General features: G+C 38.7%; 1 protein-coding gene across 1 annotated transcript in view; it reads left to right on the top strand.

Moving 5' to 3' along the window:
- ZNF407 (zinc finger protein 407) overlaps positions 1-23242 on the top strand; it is a 378216-nt gene that overhangs the window by 243310 nt on the left and 111664 nt on the right. The window contains exons 6-7 of the mRNA XM_006761911.2: positions 2642-2725; positions 12049-12169. Coding sequence (XP_006761974.1) covers positions 2642-2725; positions 12049-12169 — 205 coding nt within the window. The remainder of the gene's footprint in view (positions 1-2641; positions 2726-12048; positions 12170-23242) is intronic.

Raw genomic sequence — 23242 nt, 5'->3', positions numbered from 1 at the left:
ATATTATTGTTAGAAATTATAGGTTAAAAGTTCTTCTGCAGCAGTTGTGGAAGCCCAGGCCTCCTCGGCTTCCTTGACAAGGGCGTTGACGATTTAAGGTCTCTAGCCTGCCCTGAGAGATCACTTATATCGAACAGCAGATGAAAAGCCAGTGCAGATGTAATTTATCGTCGGCGTTTCCTTCTAAAGAATAATTGTGGAGACTTGGCCAGATCAATAATATGGATTTTTGTTGTTAGGTCTTGTAGTCTGCACCATAATGAGAGATAGGGGACAGTGGCTGTTTTCTAATAGAAAATAAAGGATTGGTTTCCGTGTCTTTCTGCATTTGAATGCAAAATGGCACACTTGAAACTAATTCAAGTTGTTAAGAAAAGTCTCCTATTATATCTCTGCTATCAGCTAAATATGGCATGTTACATGAACCCCCGTTACATGTAGTGAAATATTACATTTAGTTTTTCTTAAATTTTCTTTTGAAAAATACTGTGTTGCCCATTCCAACGCAACTCTCCCCCCGCCCCCGCTCCCCGCTTCCTCAAAATAAGTGAAAATTGAGGGTGGAATGACAAACACATGAAGCCACCAAGGTAAATCTCACATACAAGTCATTGTAGACTAACATCCCAAATAAACTCTACACATCAAATTCAAGGTCACTGATGTATCTAGAACCAAATCACATGGAAAAATAATGTTGTCTTTGTGCCGGTAAATATGTTAAACCGGGAAAGGGAGCAAAACTTAATATGTACCCAAAGCCTGTGTACCTGAAAAGAACATACATCATGAGGAGTTTTCTATGTTTGGGAGTATATTTCATAAGAACGATGTAGGTCACAGAGTTTACCAGTGAGAGAAACGGTCATACTCCTCTGGGATCCGAACCAGGTGAGAGTACTCCTTCCTCATCAGAGGTTTGGCCGGCTGAATGACACAGCCCACCAAGTGTGCTTGTGTGTGTGAACTGGCACACACATTCCCACACGCACAAGGGGTTCATGCCCACAAGAGAGTGGTGAGGAATAAATAGTGGAGAAGAGTTCTACCCCAGTGTAGAATAGTATGTTAATATTAACAAGCAAATTATCTTTGTGGATTTAAAAAAGTCTACGTTCCGTGTTATTTAATTGATAATACAGCTAGTTAGAAAGATTTATATTTTTAATTGATTAAATAATTAAATGAGTGATTATAATTAAACTTTATTCTTCACAGCCCATCTACTCTATTCCTTTTTTCTGTATTGAAATAGTGATGTCAAGGAATAAACTTAACCCCAAGATAGGAAAGTAAAGATAGGAAAAATATTTAAATTCAGCTCTATTTTGTAAATGATAATAATGAATATTCTAAACATGCCATTACAAATAGGATTAAACATAATGTTAAACTCTTTATTAATACATATTTGTTTAAGTTAGAAAACCTAGTCATGCTCTTATGCAAGGGGAAGACCTTTTTGATTACCAGAGTTTTTCTGTCTTCTTATAGTTACTATTGTTTCTAAGTTTAAAAAAAGCAATGACCATTTTCCAACCCTCTCACGCTAAATCTCCGCTGTGACACACCAAAATGGTTGAGGACGAAGCAGGCTGACTCGGACAGAGCCCTCGAAGACTTGTTGCATTAAAACATCTAAATGAGTAAAGTAGATAAAGATAGATACAAATGATTTATTTCAGTTTGGGAAAACTATTGTATAATTTCACTGGATCTCTCCAAGGTTAGCATTTTATTCTCGCTGGCCCTGCTTCGTGAGCCTTATGGGATAAACTGCCTGGCTTACCGACACTTATTGCCTAAATATGCTGCAGTAGAAAGATAGATTACATTTATAACATGCAGGGCAAAATGTTAGCTTGTGTAAAAATGCTTTAAAAATGAGCATTTACACACTTTTAACAAATACTGAGTCTGCCAAATCTGTCTCTAATTGTTGCTGCAGTTTCCAGGCCAGAGTTATCATTAAAGATGAATAATAGGAGTGTTGTACCATTTCTTTAGCAATCTCTACCCTTTCTTTCTTATGCCTTGGAAGTTTGAGAAACATAAACAGCATTGAACTGCTATTGGTACGGAGTAATGTAGATTTTATTGATACTTGGATCTTCAGTATGTTCCAGGAAACCATTTAATTCACATTATTAAGTAGGAACTTATTAAAGAAGACCCCGATAGAATCAGGTAAAACCAATTCAGTGTCCTTTAGCTGTTAGAAAATTCATTGTGTTATTTAAGCAAAATCATATATACTGTATATTAACTATTCCGAGCAGTCTTTACTCAGCCCAGAAAGGCCAGATGTATGGGAATTGTAAAAAATCAGGATATGCATAAAAACTGTTCAAGTGCATAAAGCAGCCCCATCTGGAAGACATCTACCAGAAATGAAGTTGTACAAAACCATTCCATTGATAATAAAGCTAATTTTTATGGGTCTGACAAGTATGTAATTATGTTCAGTGGTGCTTTTCAGATTTTATCACAGTCAATAAACCGCAGTGGTAATTTCATTCCCATTTGACATATTTACATGGAAACATTTGATTGGAGGAATTAGTAACCCTGAAAGCCTTGATAGATATGTTTTAATGATCTGTGACCTCCGTAGTCCCTCATCTGTTTATTGTTGCAACAGGCGAGAAGTCGTTCCTGTGTGACCTCTGTGGCTTCGCTGGCGGGACCCGGCACGCCCTCACCAAGCACCGCAGGCAGCATACAGGTCAGTACTCGAGAGCAGTCCAGGCAGGCGCCCAGAATCGCTCCTGGTCCTCCGTGGTTGTCTGCTCGGCTTTTGTAAAAGCCACTGAAAATTGTTTGAATATCCTAAGATTTCAATTCATCTATTATTATATTGTTGAAAACTAGGCCTACTCATGTTTTATGGATCAGGTGTTCTCAGTAAACTCATAGCAAACAGGAGGGAAAAGAGTTCGGCCTCCAAAGCACAGATACAGTAGGCCCTTCACTGTAGGCCTGACTCTGCCTCGGACCTCACAGGTGGAGGACCTCATGGGTGGAGCCAAGGTCCGTGTTCCTCTCTGGGCCCCCTTTCAGTCAGTCTGCTCATCACCCCTTCAACCCCCTTACCTACAGCCTCCCTGCCCCACTCTGTCTCACCTCCCTAACCACCTAACCCTCTAACAGTGGTTCTCAACCTTCCTAATGCCACGACCCTTTAATACAGCTCCTCATGTTGTGGTGACCCCCAACCATAAAATTATTTTCGTTGCTACTTCATAACTGTAATTTTGCTACTGTCATGGATAGTAATGTAAATATCTGATATGTAGGATGTATTTTCATTGTTTGTGACCCACAGGTTGAGAACTGCTGCCAGCAATCTCTCAGTGTGTTTCACTGGTACATGAGGTTTGACTCATTACTTTTTCAGTTTTTGCTATCAAGAGTGGATAGCAATGAAGAGGGCAACATAAGTGGATGTGGACATTGAAGGGGGTTTTGTTTTTCATGATATGCATTCTTGGTAATTTCACAAAATAAAATGATGCCTTCATTAGGAACACTTAAAGGTGAAATGTTTAAACATTTATAAAAATTATTGACCTACTTGGTGTGCTATAATGGGTCCTATAAGTAATTATTTTAATAATTCTAAATTATATGTGCCTGGAATAGTGCTGTTGTGGCATTGTCCCTTCTAATTGTCAACACAACCACTTTCTGCTCTCAAAGTGATTAGCTTAGATGTTAAATTATGTGGTAGCAGAATTGGTAACTAAGTGTTGGACTTTTATTAAGATAGCATGAGTGTGACTGAGTTTGGCAGTTAAACTCAAAATGGCATGAAATGAAGATACATGTTGTTTGTGGTACATTTTTATTCTTGATATGTGATATTTAGAAGTTAGCTGCAGGTAGCTGTAATACCCATTATGCTACTTGTAAGGTCAATGGAAATTAATGTGAGCCATTTCTTTTAGATCTTGAGTTTACATGCTTTAGATTTCCCTATGGGATAGGAGTCATTACTGAGCCCAAGAGAAATTTCCAGTGTTGAACATAATGTTGTAAACACAGACTTAACTTTGTAAACACAAATGTTTATGTTAAGTTTACAGAAATGACCTGCGATCATACATTTTTAATCCAGCAACTTAAAGATTCTACATAAGAGGTGAAGGAGCCCCGTGGGTGGGCATCACGCTTGCAACTGTCTCTGAGAAGCTGGAAGTATGTGTGTGGCACGGTGTGTTTGTGCGGGGATTTTATTCTTACTGTTTTCGGTTTATTGATGACTGGTTGTTACCATTCCAGTGCCACTGTTGTCACCTGTCACATGCTGGGTGGCCCTGGGGAACAGGCGACCCTCCTGTGTGTTGCCTTTGCCAGAATGGGGCGCTGCTCTTCCCCCGCAGCGGGGCCGGTAATGCTGAGGCGTTTACAGGCTATCGATCTGGAAGCCGGCATGGAGCAGCACAACTTTCTATTTTATGTTGGGTCCAGGGGCTCCTTATTACTTTGCTATTAACTTCATACCGTATAGGACAATGTCTCCCAGATAGAGCATCTGTCTTTTTGGCACTTACCTGCCACTGTGGCACAAATCACACATGATTCTTTAATACCAGAGTCAGTTCTTAAGACTGTACACTTCAACCAAACAGCTTAGTGTAACTCAGTCTAGGTCCTTAGCTTTTACACTGGATTTATAAAATTTAAGCAACATGCAGCTTCTCCACCCCACCCACTAGCCCCCAAGGCTGGAATTGTGTACTGCATTTGAAATCTATGTTTTTCTGCTTCATTCCTCTTTGACACGGTTTACCTTTTTACCACAGACTGCCTACGCAATTACACTCAGCTCGGAAAGGACAGGTATCAAAGATGTTCCAAATGGTGGAAATAATCCCCCTCCACCCCCTGCAAACTAATTGCCTGGGGGGCTGACACAGAACATCTTTCAACCCAAGGTTTACTTTCACCCCCTGTCAGAGCCCTTCCTTCCAGGTACAGGAGCAACCCTCTCAAGTGGTTGGAGTAGTGACTAGCTTCAAACCCCCCCACACCCTCCCCAGCCGCCGGGGGGGATGGATGCTAAATGTGAGCTTCCGGGTGGCACGGCAGCCTGCCAGACAGACACCCAAGGGCCTGCCCCATGCACAGGCCTTCTGGTGCCCCCTTATCTTTCCTTGACTCTATCAGAGGAACCGAAGAAACAGAATATTTTTTCCTGGTTACTCTGGACAAAATTATTGCACATAAAGAAAAGTGTGGCCCTAGCTGGTTTGGCTCAGTGCATAGAGCATTGGCCTGCAGACTGAAGGGTCCGGGTTCAATTCCAGTCAAGGGCACATGCTAGGGTTGCGGGCTCAATCCCCTATAGGGGACGTGTAGGAGGTAGCCGATAAATGATTCTCTCTCATCATTGATGTTTCTATCTCTCTCTCCCCTCTCTATTCCTCTCTGAAGTCAATAAAAATATATTTTAAAAAAAGAAAGAAAAGTGTGTAATATTAAGGAAAATAGGAGGAAAGGAAATGTCATCTTTATTCTGCTTTTAAAATAGGACGTATCCAGGTAACCCTCTTTTCAAGAGTAGTTAATGTCTTGCTTATAGATGTTGTCATCCTTCTGGCTATGGTATGACAAAGGATTTAGAAGGACTGGCCCCAGTAGACAAAATTAACTTATCAGTCCATCTGAAGTTTTCTCTTAACAAGTGTGCACACCTCTTCATGTAGCACCTATCTCATTTCCACCAGTAACAAATATCAGTGAACTGAAATTCTTACTTAAAATTTGTAAGGTTTGATTTCAGGTTTTACTATGTAGAAGTTGAGTTAATTTTCTTGGCTATATATTGAAACTAACAAATAGGAAAGTTTTTCTTTATTTCTGAAGTGTATTTCCTGAAAAAATTTCCTGAAGAAATTATCATTTCTGGCTTAAAAAACACACAGTTAACCTCTTCAAACAGGAGTGTTGAACATGCCACAAAATTAATGAGCTACAAATTAACTATTGTGTGCAGACTTGAATAAACTGCAGTTTACATAAATGTACAACCAGTTATCCTCCATTGTGAGCCTACTATGAAGACACGCTTGAGCCTGCCTTTACTTAATGGTCACAGCATAATACTTAGGTAGCTTATTTTGGTACATTATATTTTTTATCTGTCAGCCTGTGTATAATTCAAATTTTCTCAATATTACACATTTTTATATAGTCAAGTTAAATATGAAATAACAATTTACAGTTTATTGCAGTGATTTTCCACCAGTATGCCATAAGAATTTTTAAAACATGCAATATCTGACTATTTAGTCAGAGGCACTGACCTCTTTACCCTAGATTGTCAAGGAAAAAAAAAGACAACAGCCAACATAACAATAGTCATCTGCTGTGAACGAATCAAAATTTTACCTATTTTTTGTCAGATCAGCAAAAAATATATATTTTTTGGCATGCCACAGAATTTTAGTCATTTGTTCCTGTGTGTCATGAGCTGAGAAGGTTCAAAATAACTGGTTTATTGCAATATATTGCTAGCTTAATGTGAACTTCAGATTAATAAAGTTATAGAGAATATAAATGACATTATTCTTTAAAAGTGTTTTTAAATTTAACTTGTATGACATAAAAATGCCATAAAATTTAAATGAAATAAGCTATGTTTATGTTTTTTAAGTGCTTATGTTTAACTTCCAAACCAAGAACATTAACTTTGAAGAATTTAGATGACCTTCAATTTATACCACTGATTCAGGCAATGAATCTGTAATATCACCCTTTTCTCCCCATGATTCCTGTCAAATTCATAGCAAATAGATAATGCTGTCTACCGAGGCTACTAGAACAAACAAGTTTGAGTCATGCCAACAGATTTTCAAACTTAGGTTGAATGGAATAAGGAAATATCAGAATATAGTTGTGAATTTGTTTAATTTAAAAAAATATCTTTAAATTGGCCACTTAGATTTATTATATTAAAATTGGAAAATTTGTACTACCTGACTTGAAGGCTTATTATATAGCTACAATAATTATGACAGTATTGTATTGGCACACAGATAGATCAGTGGAACAAAATAGATTTTGCATGATTTGTCAATCGTTTTTGACCAATGTACAATATTTAGAGATAAATCTAACAATGGATGTGCAAACCTCTACATTGGCAACTTCAAAATACTGCCCCAAGAAATTAAAGAAGGCGTGGATAGAGTAATGTACAATCTTCATGGATTGGAAGACTCAGTTTTGTTAAGATTTTATTCCTCCACATTGATCATTTCAGATCTCATCAGGCTTTTATTTTTAAAAGAAATTGAGAAGCTGATGTTAAAACTCATGGAAGCACAATAGTCTGAAATAATGAAAAGTTTGAGAAAGATGAATGAACTTGAGGACTTATGCTATCTGACTTCATAACAATATAAAGGTGTATTAATTAAGTCATTCTGGTATTAGCATCAAGGTAGGCAAATAATCAAAGAAATGGAGTAAAGATTATAGAGCAGACCCTCCCTTCCATGGTGAGCAATTGGCTATCCATATGCAACAAAAATGGACTTTGATTCATATATCACACCATATATAAAAATTTACTCAAAATGATCATAATCTAAATCTAAAACCTAAAAACATAAAAATTCCAGAAGAATCTTTGTGACCATAGATTATCAAATAATTGATACCACATGGGAAGCCTGATTCAGAAATGAAAAATATCATAACTTGAAAAATCATACATTGATGTATTTAAAACTTCTCTTCCACAGACCCTGAAGAGAATGGAAGATATACATGGGGAAAAATACATGTAAATCACAAATCTTATAAAGGATATGTATATTCAATATATAAAGAACTCTAAAAACACAATTATAACACAGCCAATTTGAGAAGGTTAAAAGATTTGAACAGGCACTTCACCAAAGAATATAAATGTATGGCCAGTATACATATGAAATGATCCTCAGCATCATTAGAAAAACAGATTCAAAGAACTGATCACACCATATGTCTGTGATGATGTGGAGCAAAAGCAACTCTCACACCTGCTAGGACTGTAAAATGGTCAAACCACTTCAGAAAACAGTTTAGCAATGCTTCACAAAATTAATGTACCTACTCTAGAACCCAGTCACCTGACTCCTAGGTACATACCCAAGAGAGGACGACTGTAAGCCCAAGCAGAGACTTGCTCATGAAGATTCATAATTGCTTCATTTGTCATACTCCAAAATGAAAGGAACTCAGACGTCCTTCAGTAGGTGAACGGGTGAATATCCCCTATTACCTCTCAAGTGAAAGAAAACCTGCCATTGTCATGAAAGTGAGTTTTTGTATAAGTCAGTTAGTATAATTGAGTTGTCCACAGCAATTAAGAAGCTGAGAACAGTCATGTTGACCACTTGATTGTAATCTTGTAGATGGTATTTATTTTAAGGACACATGGCTAAAAGAGTAAAAAAATCCTCTCAACTCCCAAGATTTTTACTGTGTTTTGTATGTGGTCTTTTGTTTTTCAAGGATAAATAAAATATTTCCTGGTAGGATCTGCTAAAGAATATCTTGATGTTATATTCACTGTTAATTATCTTAGGTAAGCTATAGGTTTGTCTCTACTGGAAGTGGGACCTGGGTGAGATGCATTGCTGTGTGAGAGGACTGCAGTAGTCAGTGGTTAACCAGTCCAGTCACATAATGATAAAAATCCCAAGTCATTGAGCACCTTGCTAAGTGCTGGACACATGCTTTGTGTTCTTTTATTATTATTATTAAAAAATTTTAAAATTAACACTATTGCATATGTCCCCATTCTCCCCTCTTTTGCCCACCGCCACCCATTCCCACCTCCTCCTCCCTTGGCCTTCACCACTATATTGTCTGTGTCCGTGGTTATACATATACATTCTTTAGCTAATTCCTTAACCTCTTTATCCAGTCACCTCACTCGTCTCCCCTCTGACACCTACCAGTCTGTTCCATGTATCCATGCTTCTGGTTATATTTTATTTGTTAGTTTATTAGATTCCACATATAAGTGAGATCATATGATATTTGTCTTTCTCACTGGCTTATTTCACTTAGCATAAAGTCCACCCAATGCTGTCTCAAAAGAGTTGCTTCTTTTTTACAGCTACGTAGCATTCCATTGTGCTATTAAACATGTCCCATTCTCCCCTCTCTCCCATTCACTCACCTTCTCTCAGCTCCTGCCCCCTTCTCTCTGGCCATCACCATACTGTTGTCTATGTCATTGTGTTATGCATATATGTTCTTTCGTTAATGCCTTCACCTTCTTTCATTCAGTCTCCCCTCCCATCTCCCCCTCTGACAGTTACCAGTCTGTTCCATGTATCCATGCTTCTGGTTCCATTTTGTTCATCAGTTTATTTTGTTTAACCCTCACAATTACCCTGCTTGTTTGGTGGAATTACCCTCCTGATTTTGCTCAGGAGATTTTACAGGTAGGGAGTGAATTATGGCAAAACCTGGATTAGGAAACCAGAAGTCTGGCTTCTAACTGCTACCCTGGCTGCAGAGGCAGGTGAGGTATGTGTGCATCAGTTAAATGTTATGCAGTTATGGTCAGGAGGATACATTCCAAGATCTTGAGTGATGTCTGAAACTGTGGATAGTACCAAGCTCTACATCACTATCCTATATAATAAAGAGGTAATGTGCAAATTGACCATCACTCCAACACAGAAGATGGCTGCCCCCATGTGGACACAAGATGGCCAGCAGGGGAGGGCAGTTGTGGGCGATCAGACCAGCAGGGGATGGCAGTTGGAAGGGACCAGGCCTGCAAAGGAGGGCAGTTGGGGGCAATCAGGACTGCAGAGGAGGGCAGTTGGGGATGGCCCAGGCCTGCAGGGGAGAGCAGTTGGGGGGACCAGGCCTGCAGGGGAGGGTAATTAGGGGTGACAAGGCCAGCAAGGGAGGTCAGTTAGTGGTGACCAGGCCAGCAGGGGAGGGCAGTTAGGGGTGACCAGGCCGGAAGGGGAGGGCAGTTAGTGGCAATTGGGCTAGCAGAGGAGGGCAGTTGGGGGCAACTAGGCCTGCAGGGGAGGGCAGTTGGGGGGACCCCAGGCCTACAGGGGAGGACAGGGACGACCAGGCTGGCAGGAGAGGGCAGGTTGGGGTGACCAGGCCAGCAGGGAGGGAGTTAGGTGTAATCAGGCCGGCAGAGGAGCAGTTAGGCGTCAGTCAGGCTGGCAGGGGAGTGGTTAGGGGTGTGATCAGGCTGGCAGGCAGAAGTGGTTAGGGGCAATCAGGCAGGCAGGTGAGCAGTTGAGAGCCAGCAGTCCTGGATTGTGCCAGCTTGGAGAGGGTGCAGGCTGAGGGACACACACCAACCCCCCATGCACGAATTTTGTGCACCAGGCCTCTAGTATGCATATATCTATGATAATGTTTAATTTATAAATTAATTTTAGTAAGAGATTAGCAATAATAAAATAAAATGATTATAACAATATGCTGCACTAAAGGCTATGTGAATGTGGTCTCTCCCTCAGAATATTTGATTGCACTGTATTCACCCTTCTTGGGATGATTTTAGATGAGACAGTGCGGATGGGATGAGATGGAGTGAGGAGAATGATGCAGCTCTGAACCATAGTGTTAGGCTACTGTTGACCTTTGACTTTATGTCAGAAGAGGATCATCTGCTCTCTGACGGTGTCCATGGTTGGGTGTCAGGAGCAGACAAGATTGATGGGTAGGAAAATTCAATATTTTCGGACCACGGTTGATCAAGGGTACCTGAAACCTGCAAGTGAAATGGCAACTAAGCAGGGACGCCTGTATGTAAAATCAACCGGTCATTCTCAGAATTTCTGTGACCAGTTTCCGTTGAGAAGGGCAGTACTTACATTATACCTGTTGGGGAAGAGGTGGTGAGGATTTCTCTAGTTCATCGCTGTCCAATCAACCTGTAATGTGAGCTACATGTGTCATATTTAGTTTCCTGGTAAGCACATTGAAAAAAGAAAAAGTAACAGGTGAAATTACCCTTTAGGTAGTTAATTTAACCAAATACATCCAACTTTCATTTCAATATTGTATCAGTATAACATTAGTATCAACACTTCATGATGTTTTATTGCAGGAGCTTGAAATTGGTGTGTGTATTGACACTTTTACTAGCACATCACCACTCAGAGGCTAAATTTTCATCTAAGGCCACAATCTATGTTTACATTGATAAACTCTCCGTCACAATGTAGATTCACATTCTCAAGCTGCCCCAGATAGACATACACATTCTTTCAATAAGTGGATCCAGTATCAGTTTTAAATTTAAATTTATATTAATTAAAGTTAAATACCATGTTTCACGTGCTTACCAGCCAGTGTGGCCAGTGGAACTAAAAACTGATAAGACTCGGTGATTTCTTCGAATATGTGTGGAGGAGGGGTGAGTAAAGGAGAGAAAGATGCCCATCAAAGGGCAGCCATGAGTCCTGTGTGAGCTTTTGAGCCCCTGAGTCGTGGGTGAGACGTATGGGTGGATAGATCTGTTATATCTACCTGGGAGATAGAGTTTAAGAGCTAGTGAATACCAGTGTGAATGTTTCTTTGAAGCCTCTGTTCCTTTTATTCCATTTAATGAACGGTAATTTCCCTTGACTTCTAACAGTATTTCCTTTGATACCAATGTATAGCTTTATTTTATTATTTTTTTCATGTTTACCTTTAAGATTATAATAAGTTTTGTACTATATATTCATTGAGATTTTTATAATGGCTCTAAGATAACATAGTTTGTCAAATGACTTCAAATACGGTGCTAGGCCAGAGCTAAAATTTAAATTCCTGTCTGTAAGTTATATGTGAACTATAGATTGTGTACCATTCTTGCATTCCAATAGAGAAATAAAAATTGGGGCTGTCTTCTTTCTAACTCTGAGAAGAAATTTTAAATGTCCCAAATATGTGTAGCATTGAACTGTACTTTTAAAATTTCATGGAAATAAATTTCTTTTTAATTGTTAATAGCAGGTTTATCCCTTCATTTCCAATTTTTATGATTATTCATGTACAACACTTCTTGATGTATTACAGGGGAAAAGCCTTTCAAATGTGACGAGTGTAACTTTGCCTCCACAACCCAGTCTCACCTGACTCGGCACAAGCGGGTGCACACGGGAGAGAAGCCCTACCGGTGCCCCTGGTGTGACTACAGGTAAGGACTCTTTCTGAGCAGGTAGAACACTTGGGTCACCGCCAGGGGTTAAAACCCGGTTAAAAGTTACAGAACAGTGTCTCTGGTAAGCATGAATTAGCCCAGTTGAAAGCATCATTCACTAGTTTGGGAATTTAATTCACCACCTAATTTTAGTGACTCATAAAAATAATAAAATTCTTTTCAATTTTCTATAATCTTTACATTTAGGATTTACAATCCTTTGGTACACCTGAATTTCAAGTGATTTAATTTCTTGGCCAAAGTAAGGAACCATTTCACTTAACCAGTCATTCAACCCATATGGCTTCTTGCCTGCTATGGGTGAAGCACTGAAGCAATGGAGATAGCATTAGAAAGACTTCCTGCCTTTAAGGATGCTGTAGCATAATAGGTGACCTGTAATGTTCAGAAATCATTTCAATACAGAGGCTCTGGGTAAATACAGAAGCCAGGGCAGTGTATGGAGAAGGAACGCGTTTGGCCGGAAAGAGTCATCCTAGCGGAGCAAGCATTTCAGCCAGTTTAGAAGATTGGTCAATTTCAGACACATGCAAGCTCTACAAGCAATCAGGAGATATTGGCAGAGTAGCATTTTTTATGTTCAAGGTATGTTGGAGGGCATGTGTGCTTGTGAGGTCCATATGACAAAGGGCCCTGCCTGTTGCAGAGTTGTGGTCAGTGGCAGCAAAGCAGACATGCAGAGAAGAGAGAGATTCAGAAACTGGAGTCATCCTCTGTGACCAGGTGTGTGTAGGAACAGAGGGCAGAGGGACAATAAGATGGGGATGATATTGCACCTGGAGCTTGTGAGTGAAATCAGCATTCTTGAGGTGTCTGTGAGACACCACAGGGTGTGCAGGCAGCAAGTGACTTCTACCTTAGGTGCTTCGCCAGCAAACTGTAGCCTGAGTCATAGTGGGAGGGCCTTCTTCATGCTGGAGTGGAAGCTCTCGTGGTGCCTGTTACACATGCTGAGAATGGTTCTTTCAGCACAGCCGCCTTTGTTAAATATTATGATCTATACCTTAAACCTGATGCCCTCTTTATTTTTCACTTATTTATTTTCTAAATTTAAATTCTTTAATGTGTTACCTAAGTCTCCTTTTCCCCCCATTGACCTCTCCTCGGCCACCCTCAACCCCCAGCACATGCCCTCACCTTCCCTCCCGCCCCCTGACTGTCCATTGGTTATGCTCATATGCATGCCTGCAAGTGCTTTGGTTGATCTCTTACCCCCCTCACGCCCACACCTTCCCTCATAGGTTGGATAGTCTATTTGATGCTTCTATGACTCTGGATCTGAAGCACTCTTTAAAAGACTGGTTTTTGTATGTCTCTCGATGTACCTTGTGCATTCAGTAAATATATTGCCATAATCTTTATTATTATCCTCATTATTGCATTAAGTTTTATTTTAGAGGTCATCTAAGAGTACAGAGATATTACAGATATATTTCATTCATTAATTATTCATTCTTTCAACATTTTATGAGTTCCATCTTTGCTGAACAGTAGATTGGTGTTTCTTGGAAGTTTGGTAAAATGGTGACCCGATTAGAGGTAGTCACAGAAATTCTAAGATGCTCATAACTTGAGTTCTTAAAAAATAAATGTTATTGGAGGCTCTTTTTTCTTATTAAAGAGGTCATACCATGTAGTTGCCTTCCCTATAAAACACAAAAAAGAAATTAGAAAGTTATAAAAATTTCCCTTAATTATCACTCCTACTGTTAGGATTATATCTTTTTAGTCTGTACTCTATGCATAAGGTTTGAGTTGTTGTTTGGGGCTTTTCTGTTTCTTTCATTATAAATTTTATATTTCACATTTAAATTGTAACTACCCATATGTTTAATTTATCTTGCATAACTATGGTTTTCAAGCTGTTATTTTTAAGTAGCAGAACTATTATTTCAAACAAGGTCATGTATAGACCCCATATATATTGGAAAAATGGGAGAATATTGGGTGAGGATTAAAAGAGAAAAGAAAAAGACCTATCTAGATTTTTGTGCTTATCTATGTTTGTTTGTGTTTTTAAGGAATTGCTAGAAGTATAATTTAAGGATTTTGATAGTATTACTAAAAAGGCTGGAATTGAATTTTGTTTTGCTGATTAGGACTGTGCTTTAGTAGACTCTTAAGTCTTTGTTTGCATAAATATATTTCAAAATATTTCAGGTTTCCTCTTTGAAATTATCTTATACCTTTGCTAAGGTTGAGGTTATATCACTTATCCATGTGATCTCCCTGAAATAGCATCACTTCCATTGAGACATACCAGCCGGAACCATCTCTGTTAGCTGTGTTAGACCTCTGTGTGCACCGCAGTGAAAAGGGGATGTATTTTCTAAGAATACTGTGCCTGTCCCATGAATCAGTACTCAGGACATTTAAATCTAGTCAAATCTACCACATTTTCTTTTGAAATGTTTACAATCCTTGATAAAAGGGTGATTTTATATTAAAAATTTTAAAATAATTGTTATTGAAAGAATAGTTTGAACAATTTTTGTTCATTTGAGTTTTATTATTCTGTGTACATATGATTAGATTTGCTTTAGTGAACAAAAATACAGAAAACTTGCAAATATATGAATGCTTCTGAAGTTAGGGATATGAATGAAATGTGGAATTTACAACAGATACCTTTGTTTTCTTATTGATAAGCAAAAGATTTAAAAATGAGCAGATAATTAAGTTCAAAATGATTGTTTTGGTTGCATAGCACAAAAAATGCTTACTATACTTGCCTCACAACAATAAGAAAACATCTTCTCTCACAGGATTAAGTAAATTTGAATATATATGATTTCTGTATAATGAAAATATCTATAAGATAAAAATATCTATAAGATGAATATATTTGCTAAGAAGATTAGGCCATATTTGTGTTATTGGTACCTTTCCATAATAGTTTATTACTTAAAATACTTAAATAATTTTTCCCACTTAGATTCTCATTTGTTTAATATAGATACATAAAAGTAATTCCTGTAGAGTATTCTTATCTTTGCCATTATTAATACTTATTTTCAGGTAGGTAACCATCATTAGAAATTGCAGTATTATTTAAATTTCATTTGAAAATATATTTTTTCATTTTATAAATTGAACATTAGTGCACATATACTAGTAGTAATAACTATTTATGAAAAATGTGGATATAGATTTGTTTACAAAAGAATTTTATAATTGGTCTTTTGAACCTGGGGCTATTTTTCAAGTTTGCATTATTAATTTAGGCAATGACATTTCATTCTATTTAGATGTAAACCTGTACCCCTTTCCTAAGCTTTTACTGTCTAAAATATTCAAACATCTCATCAATTACAACTCAGTATATTTTATCATTACTCCAAAATTTTTTCACCATTAATTATTATTCATTATAATTTCAAAGCATAAATTGAGATTCATAGCAACTGTCCTATATTATTTATGCAGCAAATTCATTAGATTTGTTTCTACATTAAAATGGAAACAATCTAACATTTTCTATATTTTTATTTCCCTTTGCTATGTATTGTCACTTTTATATTAATGAGAAATAGAAAAGCTTTAATATGTTGTAAGTACCCTCTCTAACAATGTGAATCTGTTTCCCTGTATATTTATTAATATTAAACTGTACACTGTTTCACTGAGGGCACTGGCATTCACATAATAGTAGGTGGCCCTAATTGGACTTTCTTTTACATAAATAATCTTCTCATTGGCTTCCATATTTTTATTTAAGATTTATGGGGGAAATACAATAAGTGAATGTTAAATAGTAAATGACTGAGAAGTCACAAAAAGTAACACAAAATACTACCTGCAGTATTAAAAATATTAAGGATAACTCTATGCTGCGCTTTGTTATTTTGTAAATTAAAGAAAACTAAAATTTCAAGCCAAACTCTGGCCATTTGATCATTTATTTATTGCATCACTTTGATTGACCTGGTTATCACCTCTTTAAGACTCTGCTTTGGGTCAGATTTTTCGCAACTGCGTAACAGCCTTAGTACTTCCAACTATACATACACTCTTTAAAAAGTTTTTTTTTACTATTCTACTTTTCATTTTATTTACTAATTCTGTTCTCATTTTAATTACTTGAAATTATAACCCCAAATAGAAATATATAGCTGAGGAATAAAATCTATAATTCCTGCCTCATATTAAAGATTTACTTTATTGTTTTGCTAAACTTGTAGGAAATACTCTTTAGTTTTTTTCCCTTACTTACTGGTTTACTTAGCTCTTGACCATTGTATACCATAGAAGTCATTGATACTTTAGGTTTTGATCTCATGAACAATATTCTTTCCTTTTTGGGGTGAATGTAACATTGAATCCAGGTGTGGTATCCAAATAGAAATTTGCTTTTTGTGATACTTTCTAACATCTGAATATTTTGTCTAGTATTTTTTATAATTGAATTCAATAGGTTTTCACACATATGAGTGCCATAGGTAGAATTAGCTGTTTGTCACAAGTATTTGTGTACTAGAAATGTTTTGTCAAACGATAACTTTTAATTTGATTGAATTCTATCTTAACTTTGCATTGTGCTGGAAGCATTTTGGAGGTAATTTTAAGATGTAATAACAGAAAACCATGCTTGCAAAAATTCTTTACTTCCCCTTTAAAAGTTTGTATTACTTTCTCAAACATATATTTCTATAAAGTGTCTCAGTTATGAAAATTTTTCAGGTCTTAGATAATATTGTGCATTTTACGTAATTTGCCATGTGAACATCTTATGTGTCTTATGTGTAAAGCTGTAAGGCCAGCTATTTTAGGTGTTATGGCAGCAAGAATTCAGTGTGCAGTAGGATCTGTGTCCTTGTCTGCCAGGGTGTCATCAGCATCCTGAGCCAGGGAGATGGACTCCACAGAGGAGACTTTCTACTTTTGGGTGATCTCTTTAGAGAGTTTCAGTTTTCCTTTGGCCTATGCAGGCAGGTTTCCAGGTTGTACCAGGGAAAACAGTGGATAGAACAAACTTGCATTTGCCCCGAATAATGATAAGGAGGAAAAGTAGATGTTTGTCTGGGTAGTAGAGCATCATAGATACCAAGGTAGAGAAGTAAAATCATATATAACCAACAAACAGCATCCATTTCTTGTTCTGAAGAGTCAGAGGAAGCATTTATTTCTTTTGGGTGATTTTGAAGTTCTTAAAGGAATAATGATACTACATAAAATTAATCAAATGATGCCTCAAGCCTAGTTATATCAGAATAAACTTTAAATCATACTATTTTATCAGCAAAATAAATCAGAGATAGGCTAATACTGCATGATATCACTTATATGTGGAATCTTAAAAATAAAATTAATACAAGATTAAACTCATAGAAACAGGAGCAGAAATGTGGGTGTCAGGGGCTGGGGTGGGAAATTGGTGTTCCAACTCTCAGCTCTGAGATGGACAGGTCTGAGGGTCTAACAGCGGCGTGGTGACTATGGTTGTTAATACTGTTGTAAAATCTAAATTAGCTGAGAGAGTAACTCCGGTGTTCCCTCCTTCCAGCCTCCCTGAAACCCCCCCCCCCAAAAAAAAACCCATAAATTAAAAACAACAACACTATTTTTTGTCATTTAAAGTGCAAGTCAATACTATTTTATTTATCTCAATTATATATTCTCTTTATATTCTACTTTATTGTAACTGCTTATCCAGTTAGCAGAATAAAAAACAAATGTGCTAACCTAAAAATCCAGTTACTTTGCAAACCATGATGATTCCAAGGCTGTCTTCAGATTGTAGAGTTTCTTTTTGAAGGCAGTGTGTCCGTGTGTGGTGTGTGGTGTGGGCAGTACCTGCTCCTGAACTGCCCCTCCTGCTCTCCCCGCCACAGTTCAGCCAGCCACAGGCAGGTGTCAGTGTGGCGGTGCTGAGGGAAGCTGGTTTGGTCATTGAAGCAGAGATGCTGCCTCTGAGGGGCTGCTGGCATGTGTCAAGGTGACATTGTGGAGTTGGGCTGTCTTTCTAATGGAATGTTGTTTCTGGTAAGTTTAGGTTGGATTTTTTGAAAGCGTCCCTTACAAAATGACATAATTGTATCTTCAGGTTTTCTATAATGAATTATGAAACTAGCTGTTTGTAAATGTATTCTCCCCCTCCCCCAAATGTTTCGGCTGAAATTGGATTCTTTCTGAATAAGTATCTTCTCATTTTCTCTGATCATTTCTTTAGTGTATTTCATTTTTAATATAATCATGGTTTTGATTTGGTTCTGTGTTTTCCATACTGTGAGTGTCAAGCTGATTGTCGTATCTAACATGTCTTACCCATACTTTTCTTTTGTATCCTGTAACACCTAAGCACATGGGCTTCTCAAAACTTTGGTTTCAACCTGACAGTCTGTCCTGACACAGCACAAGTTTGTCAGGCCTTTAGTTAATGTTGGTAAATGCTCATCTAACAAAACTCATGTAAGTAAAAAGAATCTGTAGAATTGAAAACAAATAGATTCCATAGCATTAAAAATTGCTAATTGGTTCAGATATTTTTAAAAGGGAAAAAAAAAAACCTAAGGTAATTCCTTTTGTTTATCAGTACAAGAAAGTTGTTTTGTTGGTTGATGGAGCTGAAATAAGCTTTGGGATCACAGAGTAATTAAGAGACCCATTTGAACACAAAGTGACCACACACTCCCTGTGCTATCTCTTAAAGTAGAAGCAGATAAACATGTTTATTTAACCTGCTCTCCTCGAATCCCAAATCCAGTCATTATAAAAGGACCAAAGCTATCTTTGGGGAGGGTCTTTCTACAAGGAATTACTATGGACAGTCCCTTGGGTGGTAGTTAGATATATCTGTATATATTATGTTAGAAAGGAAGGCCTTAGAGATGAAAAAAAATAGAAAATATTTTTTTGGGGCAATAGTCTGTTGCATAATAAGTTATTCCTTAGACACTAGAGCTATTATCACACAACAAAACACTTGACTGTGTAACTATCTATATCTCCTGGCATTGGAGGCTCCCGCCATGTGCTTGTTAGGGAAGCTCTGTCAATTGCCAGGAGGGCTGGCAGCAGTGAGTGAAAGTCTGGCTCACCCTTTCATGTGTGGGTGGGTTTCACCCCTGAACTGTGGGTGAGGAAGAGAACAAAGCAGAATAAAGGAGCTTTGAAGTAAATCAGAGCATGTGACCAGTTGTCATTAGTTCATTGAGAATGCGATATATTAGTTATTTCATTTTATTTTCAGATCATTTGTTTCAACATATTCTGAAGTATTGCCTCTCCAGGCCTGTATAATTGTGGAAGAAAGAGAAAGAAGGCAAAGTGGGACCATTTAGAATGGGGTGCCGCAGCAGTGTGTGGGGTACAGGGGGTGAGGGCAGCATCTAGGCCAGCTTGGCATCTCCACCGTGAGCTCCTTTAATGGGATGAGCTGAGGCCCTTGAGGTGGTAGCGTGTGTTTCTGTTTTGCTTTCCCCTAAGAATGTCTGTGAAAAACAAGATGACATCATTTATGAATTGCATGTCTTTATTTTCTCAACTAAGAGAACATAGCACAAACTTTTTGTTGATTTTTTTTCCTATTTTGATGATTACTGTGTTTGTGAAAACATCTATATGGCAAGAAGGTCTCCTGAATTTATTTTCTTTTGGGGAAAGTTTGTAATTTGTTCCTTACTGCAGAGCAACCTTGGCCAGGGCTGAGGTGGGAACCACACTGCCACTTGAGAGGTCCTCATTCCTGGAGGAGGAAAATGAGTGTGCTTTGGGACCAGACTTCACCTTCATTGTGTTCAAACTTTGGAAATGCCCACAGGCTATCCAAACAGAGTCCTGTCAGGTGTGGTCAGTACTGATCTAGTTGAACTTGAAGGCATTGGTGCAATTGATATTTCCCTTGGAAAATGTGCAAAGTGGAAAAAGCAGAGGGCAAGTAGCACCTTAGGAGAGGCTGAGAGGTAGCCTCCCACATCAGGTGTGCAGTGACAGGAGGACAGTGCAGGCCGCCTGCTTGTCACCGAGAGGCCACAGCTCTCCTGGGAAGACCCACTGTGGCAAAGTGACGGGAACAGAAACTGAGAAGTGAAGGGATGGTAGGAATGTGTGCTGACTGGTCGTGGAGGGGCTCTGACTGGATGTCTGCTCTGTGAAAACGCTGGGGTGATGGTGGCAGGAAGAGTTCGGGATAGAGGAAAGGCAGTGTGTGTGTGTGTGTGTGTGTGTGTGTGTTTCATTAGTTTGCTTAAGATTGCTCTAAATTTTACTTAAATGCTTACCTGCCATGGGGAAAGAGCCAGCATTTTAGCTAATAGCATGGAAGGTTGGGGTGTTGTGAAGTGTGAGGGGCACCAAGGAAGTTTTGAGTAATCCTCCAGGACTTGTGGGAATCAGAGCCGTGCCTCACTGCTCCCTCCATGGGATCTCTCTCTGGAGATGGGAATGGGGCTTCAGAATTGCTGGGTCTTTCTGTCCATCTGCTAGAACAATGTTCCCACATTGGCGGGGATGGCACAGCACCAGTTGTCACCTGTGTCATGTTCAAAGTTTTGAATCAGGAATATGGAGACTATAATGGTATTATTCTTCCCTCCCTGCCACACACAACCAAACATTTCGATTTTATTTGCTTTACATGAAGAATTTCCACAAAATGCTACATTACTTTAACTGTTACATATAATTCAGAAATTTGCTGGGCACTAGTTAACAAGTCAGTGTAACCACTCAGCACACATTCATTGTAAATGTCGTCTTTTAAAATGTGACATCTTTTCTATGACTTATTCTAAACAATTTTTGCTAATGTCTCAAGGTTTTTCTAAGACTAGTAAATCTAACAGGCCACTGTAGTGACATCATTAGCCATTTATTGTGATGACACCAGACTCCCACCAATATTTATAGCCCATTCCATTTGCTTTACCTACCTTTTCTTTGGCTTACAACAAATAATTGTAAATTTGGTGCAGGTCTTTCATCAGCCATGGTCCTAATTACATTTTCTGTGTACATCTGTGCTATAACTTCTGTTGTACTGTTTTAGATTGACCCCTACCACCTTCAAATTGCCATATTTATAGAAATATGTAACTGCTGCAATGGTGCTACCAAGAGAAAGGCAGCAATAGGGATCCTGGTGGTGCTGGAGTTAGTGTGATAATAGGAAAAGTGAGGGCAAATCTGTCCCTTCTTAGGGTGAGAGGGACATGCTCTGTTCTCTTGACTTAGGGTGTGTGGCAACCGCTGAGTATTGTCAGTTGTCCTAGCCACTAAAAAGTGAACCTAAGTTATAGATTGTCCACAGGCTGATGCGTGCCACTTTCAGCAGTCACTGACATTTGTGTGGCTTTCCTTTGTTTGATTCTATTGGAATTTTGGCTGCTTTGTTTCATTATAAATTACAGTCACCACAAGATGGTTATGCCTACATCTCAATTTTTGGTGTTAGCTTGGTTTTTAACTTTAAAAATGAAAATTGAGATAGTTCTGTACATCTTGCCACCAATGTTTGGCATCATTTCTGTAAGTACAGATAAGGTAGTAGAAGTGGTCACCACAGCTCCTGAAGGGAGTGTGTTTTAGCATGGCCTGCAGCACCTTATTAAAATGGTCGAGGCCGCCACCTTCTCTAGCCCAGCTCAGCTTTCTGAAGGAAGATGGACCCAGAGACCCCAAGCAGGAGTGGGGAGAACGAGCCAGTGTGTCACTGGGATATGTCCTATCAGATTCCGGCAGCCAAGTGCCTGTGCCTGAGAAATGTGTGGTTGGTATCAGCATATATATGTTTTAAATACATGTTCTTTTAATTTAATGATTTCTGTATGTCCTTTGAAAAATGTTATGAATATAATGATTATACAATCCAAATCTTCTTGAGTTATGGGGACTAGTTTTCAACTACATATGCACACACATCTATTAACTTCCTTACATCTCTTTTTAACAAAACAATCTTAAAACATTGTGTGCTCTGATGTGAAAGAGGCTCCAAACCAGGTTCCTGTTTCCTTTTTAAGGGCTTTTGTAGTTTAAAAGTGGAATACATGTTTCCTTTAGCTGTAAAAGCACAATCAAGGCACCGTGATAAGTGAGTCAGTATTGTAAAAGTAAAACGGATTTTGCCTTCACTCACATGAGCTATAGGAGGAGGAAGCTTTATTGTCCCTGGGAAAGTGATAAGGCAGAGTAATTGTATATTATACTGTCCCGGAACATCTGCCTGAAGACTGTGGAGCAATTCATCTATCACGGGCACTCCCCGTGTTGTGTCTTCCTGCTTTAACCCGTCCCCACTGCCGGCCGGCACAGAGGTTCTGATAGGGACTGCGCCTGGGCTGGGGCTCACATTAATCAGTCCCCTTGTTCAACACTGCAGCTGACATAATTACAACCTGCACACAGCAGTTATTCACGTCGAGTCCTTGTCACTCGTGGTGGAAACTACAGCGCTGCGATCCCGGAGGAGATTGCCTTATCACGGAGAACAAGGGCCTCAGGAGTGGGAGAGAATAGAAATGGGAAAACATCTTGCGGGAGTACTATATATTCCTTTAAAACAAGACATTCGAGAGACTCACCCAGACACAGGGGCATTGTGTGCAGGCACTGAAATGAACCAGTTAGTGTTTTTAAGTGGGTTCTGTGAGCAGTTCTATAAAAATACACACAGATGATTAAATGTGGTCAGTACTCTTTTGTATTTAGTGACTCTTCTCTATTAACTTTTTCTTCAAATGTGATCATATCAGCTTAGAATTATAAAAGGTTTAAATGCTCCTTGATAGGATGCAGTCTAACAAAATGAATAAAGTATGCATTTTAAATCTACTATCAGGCATCTATACACTTAACTCCGAGAGCTTTGCAAGGAATAGAGTTAGAGCCAGGGAAGGATTCTTTTAAAAGACTTTGAAAGATAGGGAAGTGCCCCATCCCATGGGCCAAGGAGCAGAAATATCGACCGAGGAGCCGGAAAATAACCCTTCGTGCTGAGCTGCACCTCCGCACTCTAACCTGCACAGGTGAAGTGCCAGCCAGTTCCTCTCATGCCCATTTGTGAGGGTGGGTGTCTGCTTGGCACTGGAGAAGCGTTTACACTCAGGCAGC

This window comes from Myotis davidii, unplaced genomic scaffold (genome assembly GCF_000327345.1).
Source record: "Myotis davidii unplaced genomic scaffold, ASM32734v1 scaffold96, whole genome shotgun sequence".
NCBI lineage: Eukaryota > Metazoa > Chordata > Mammalia > Chiroptera > Vespertilionidae > Myotis > Myotis davidii.
The sequence above is the reverse complement of the archived record's forward strand: the minus strand, read 5'-3'. Positions and strand labels throughout refer to the sequence as shown.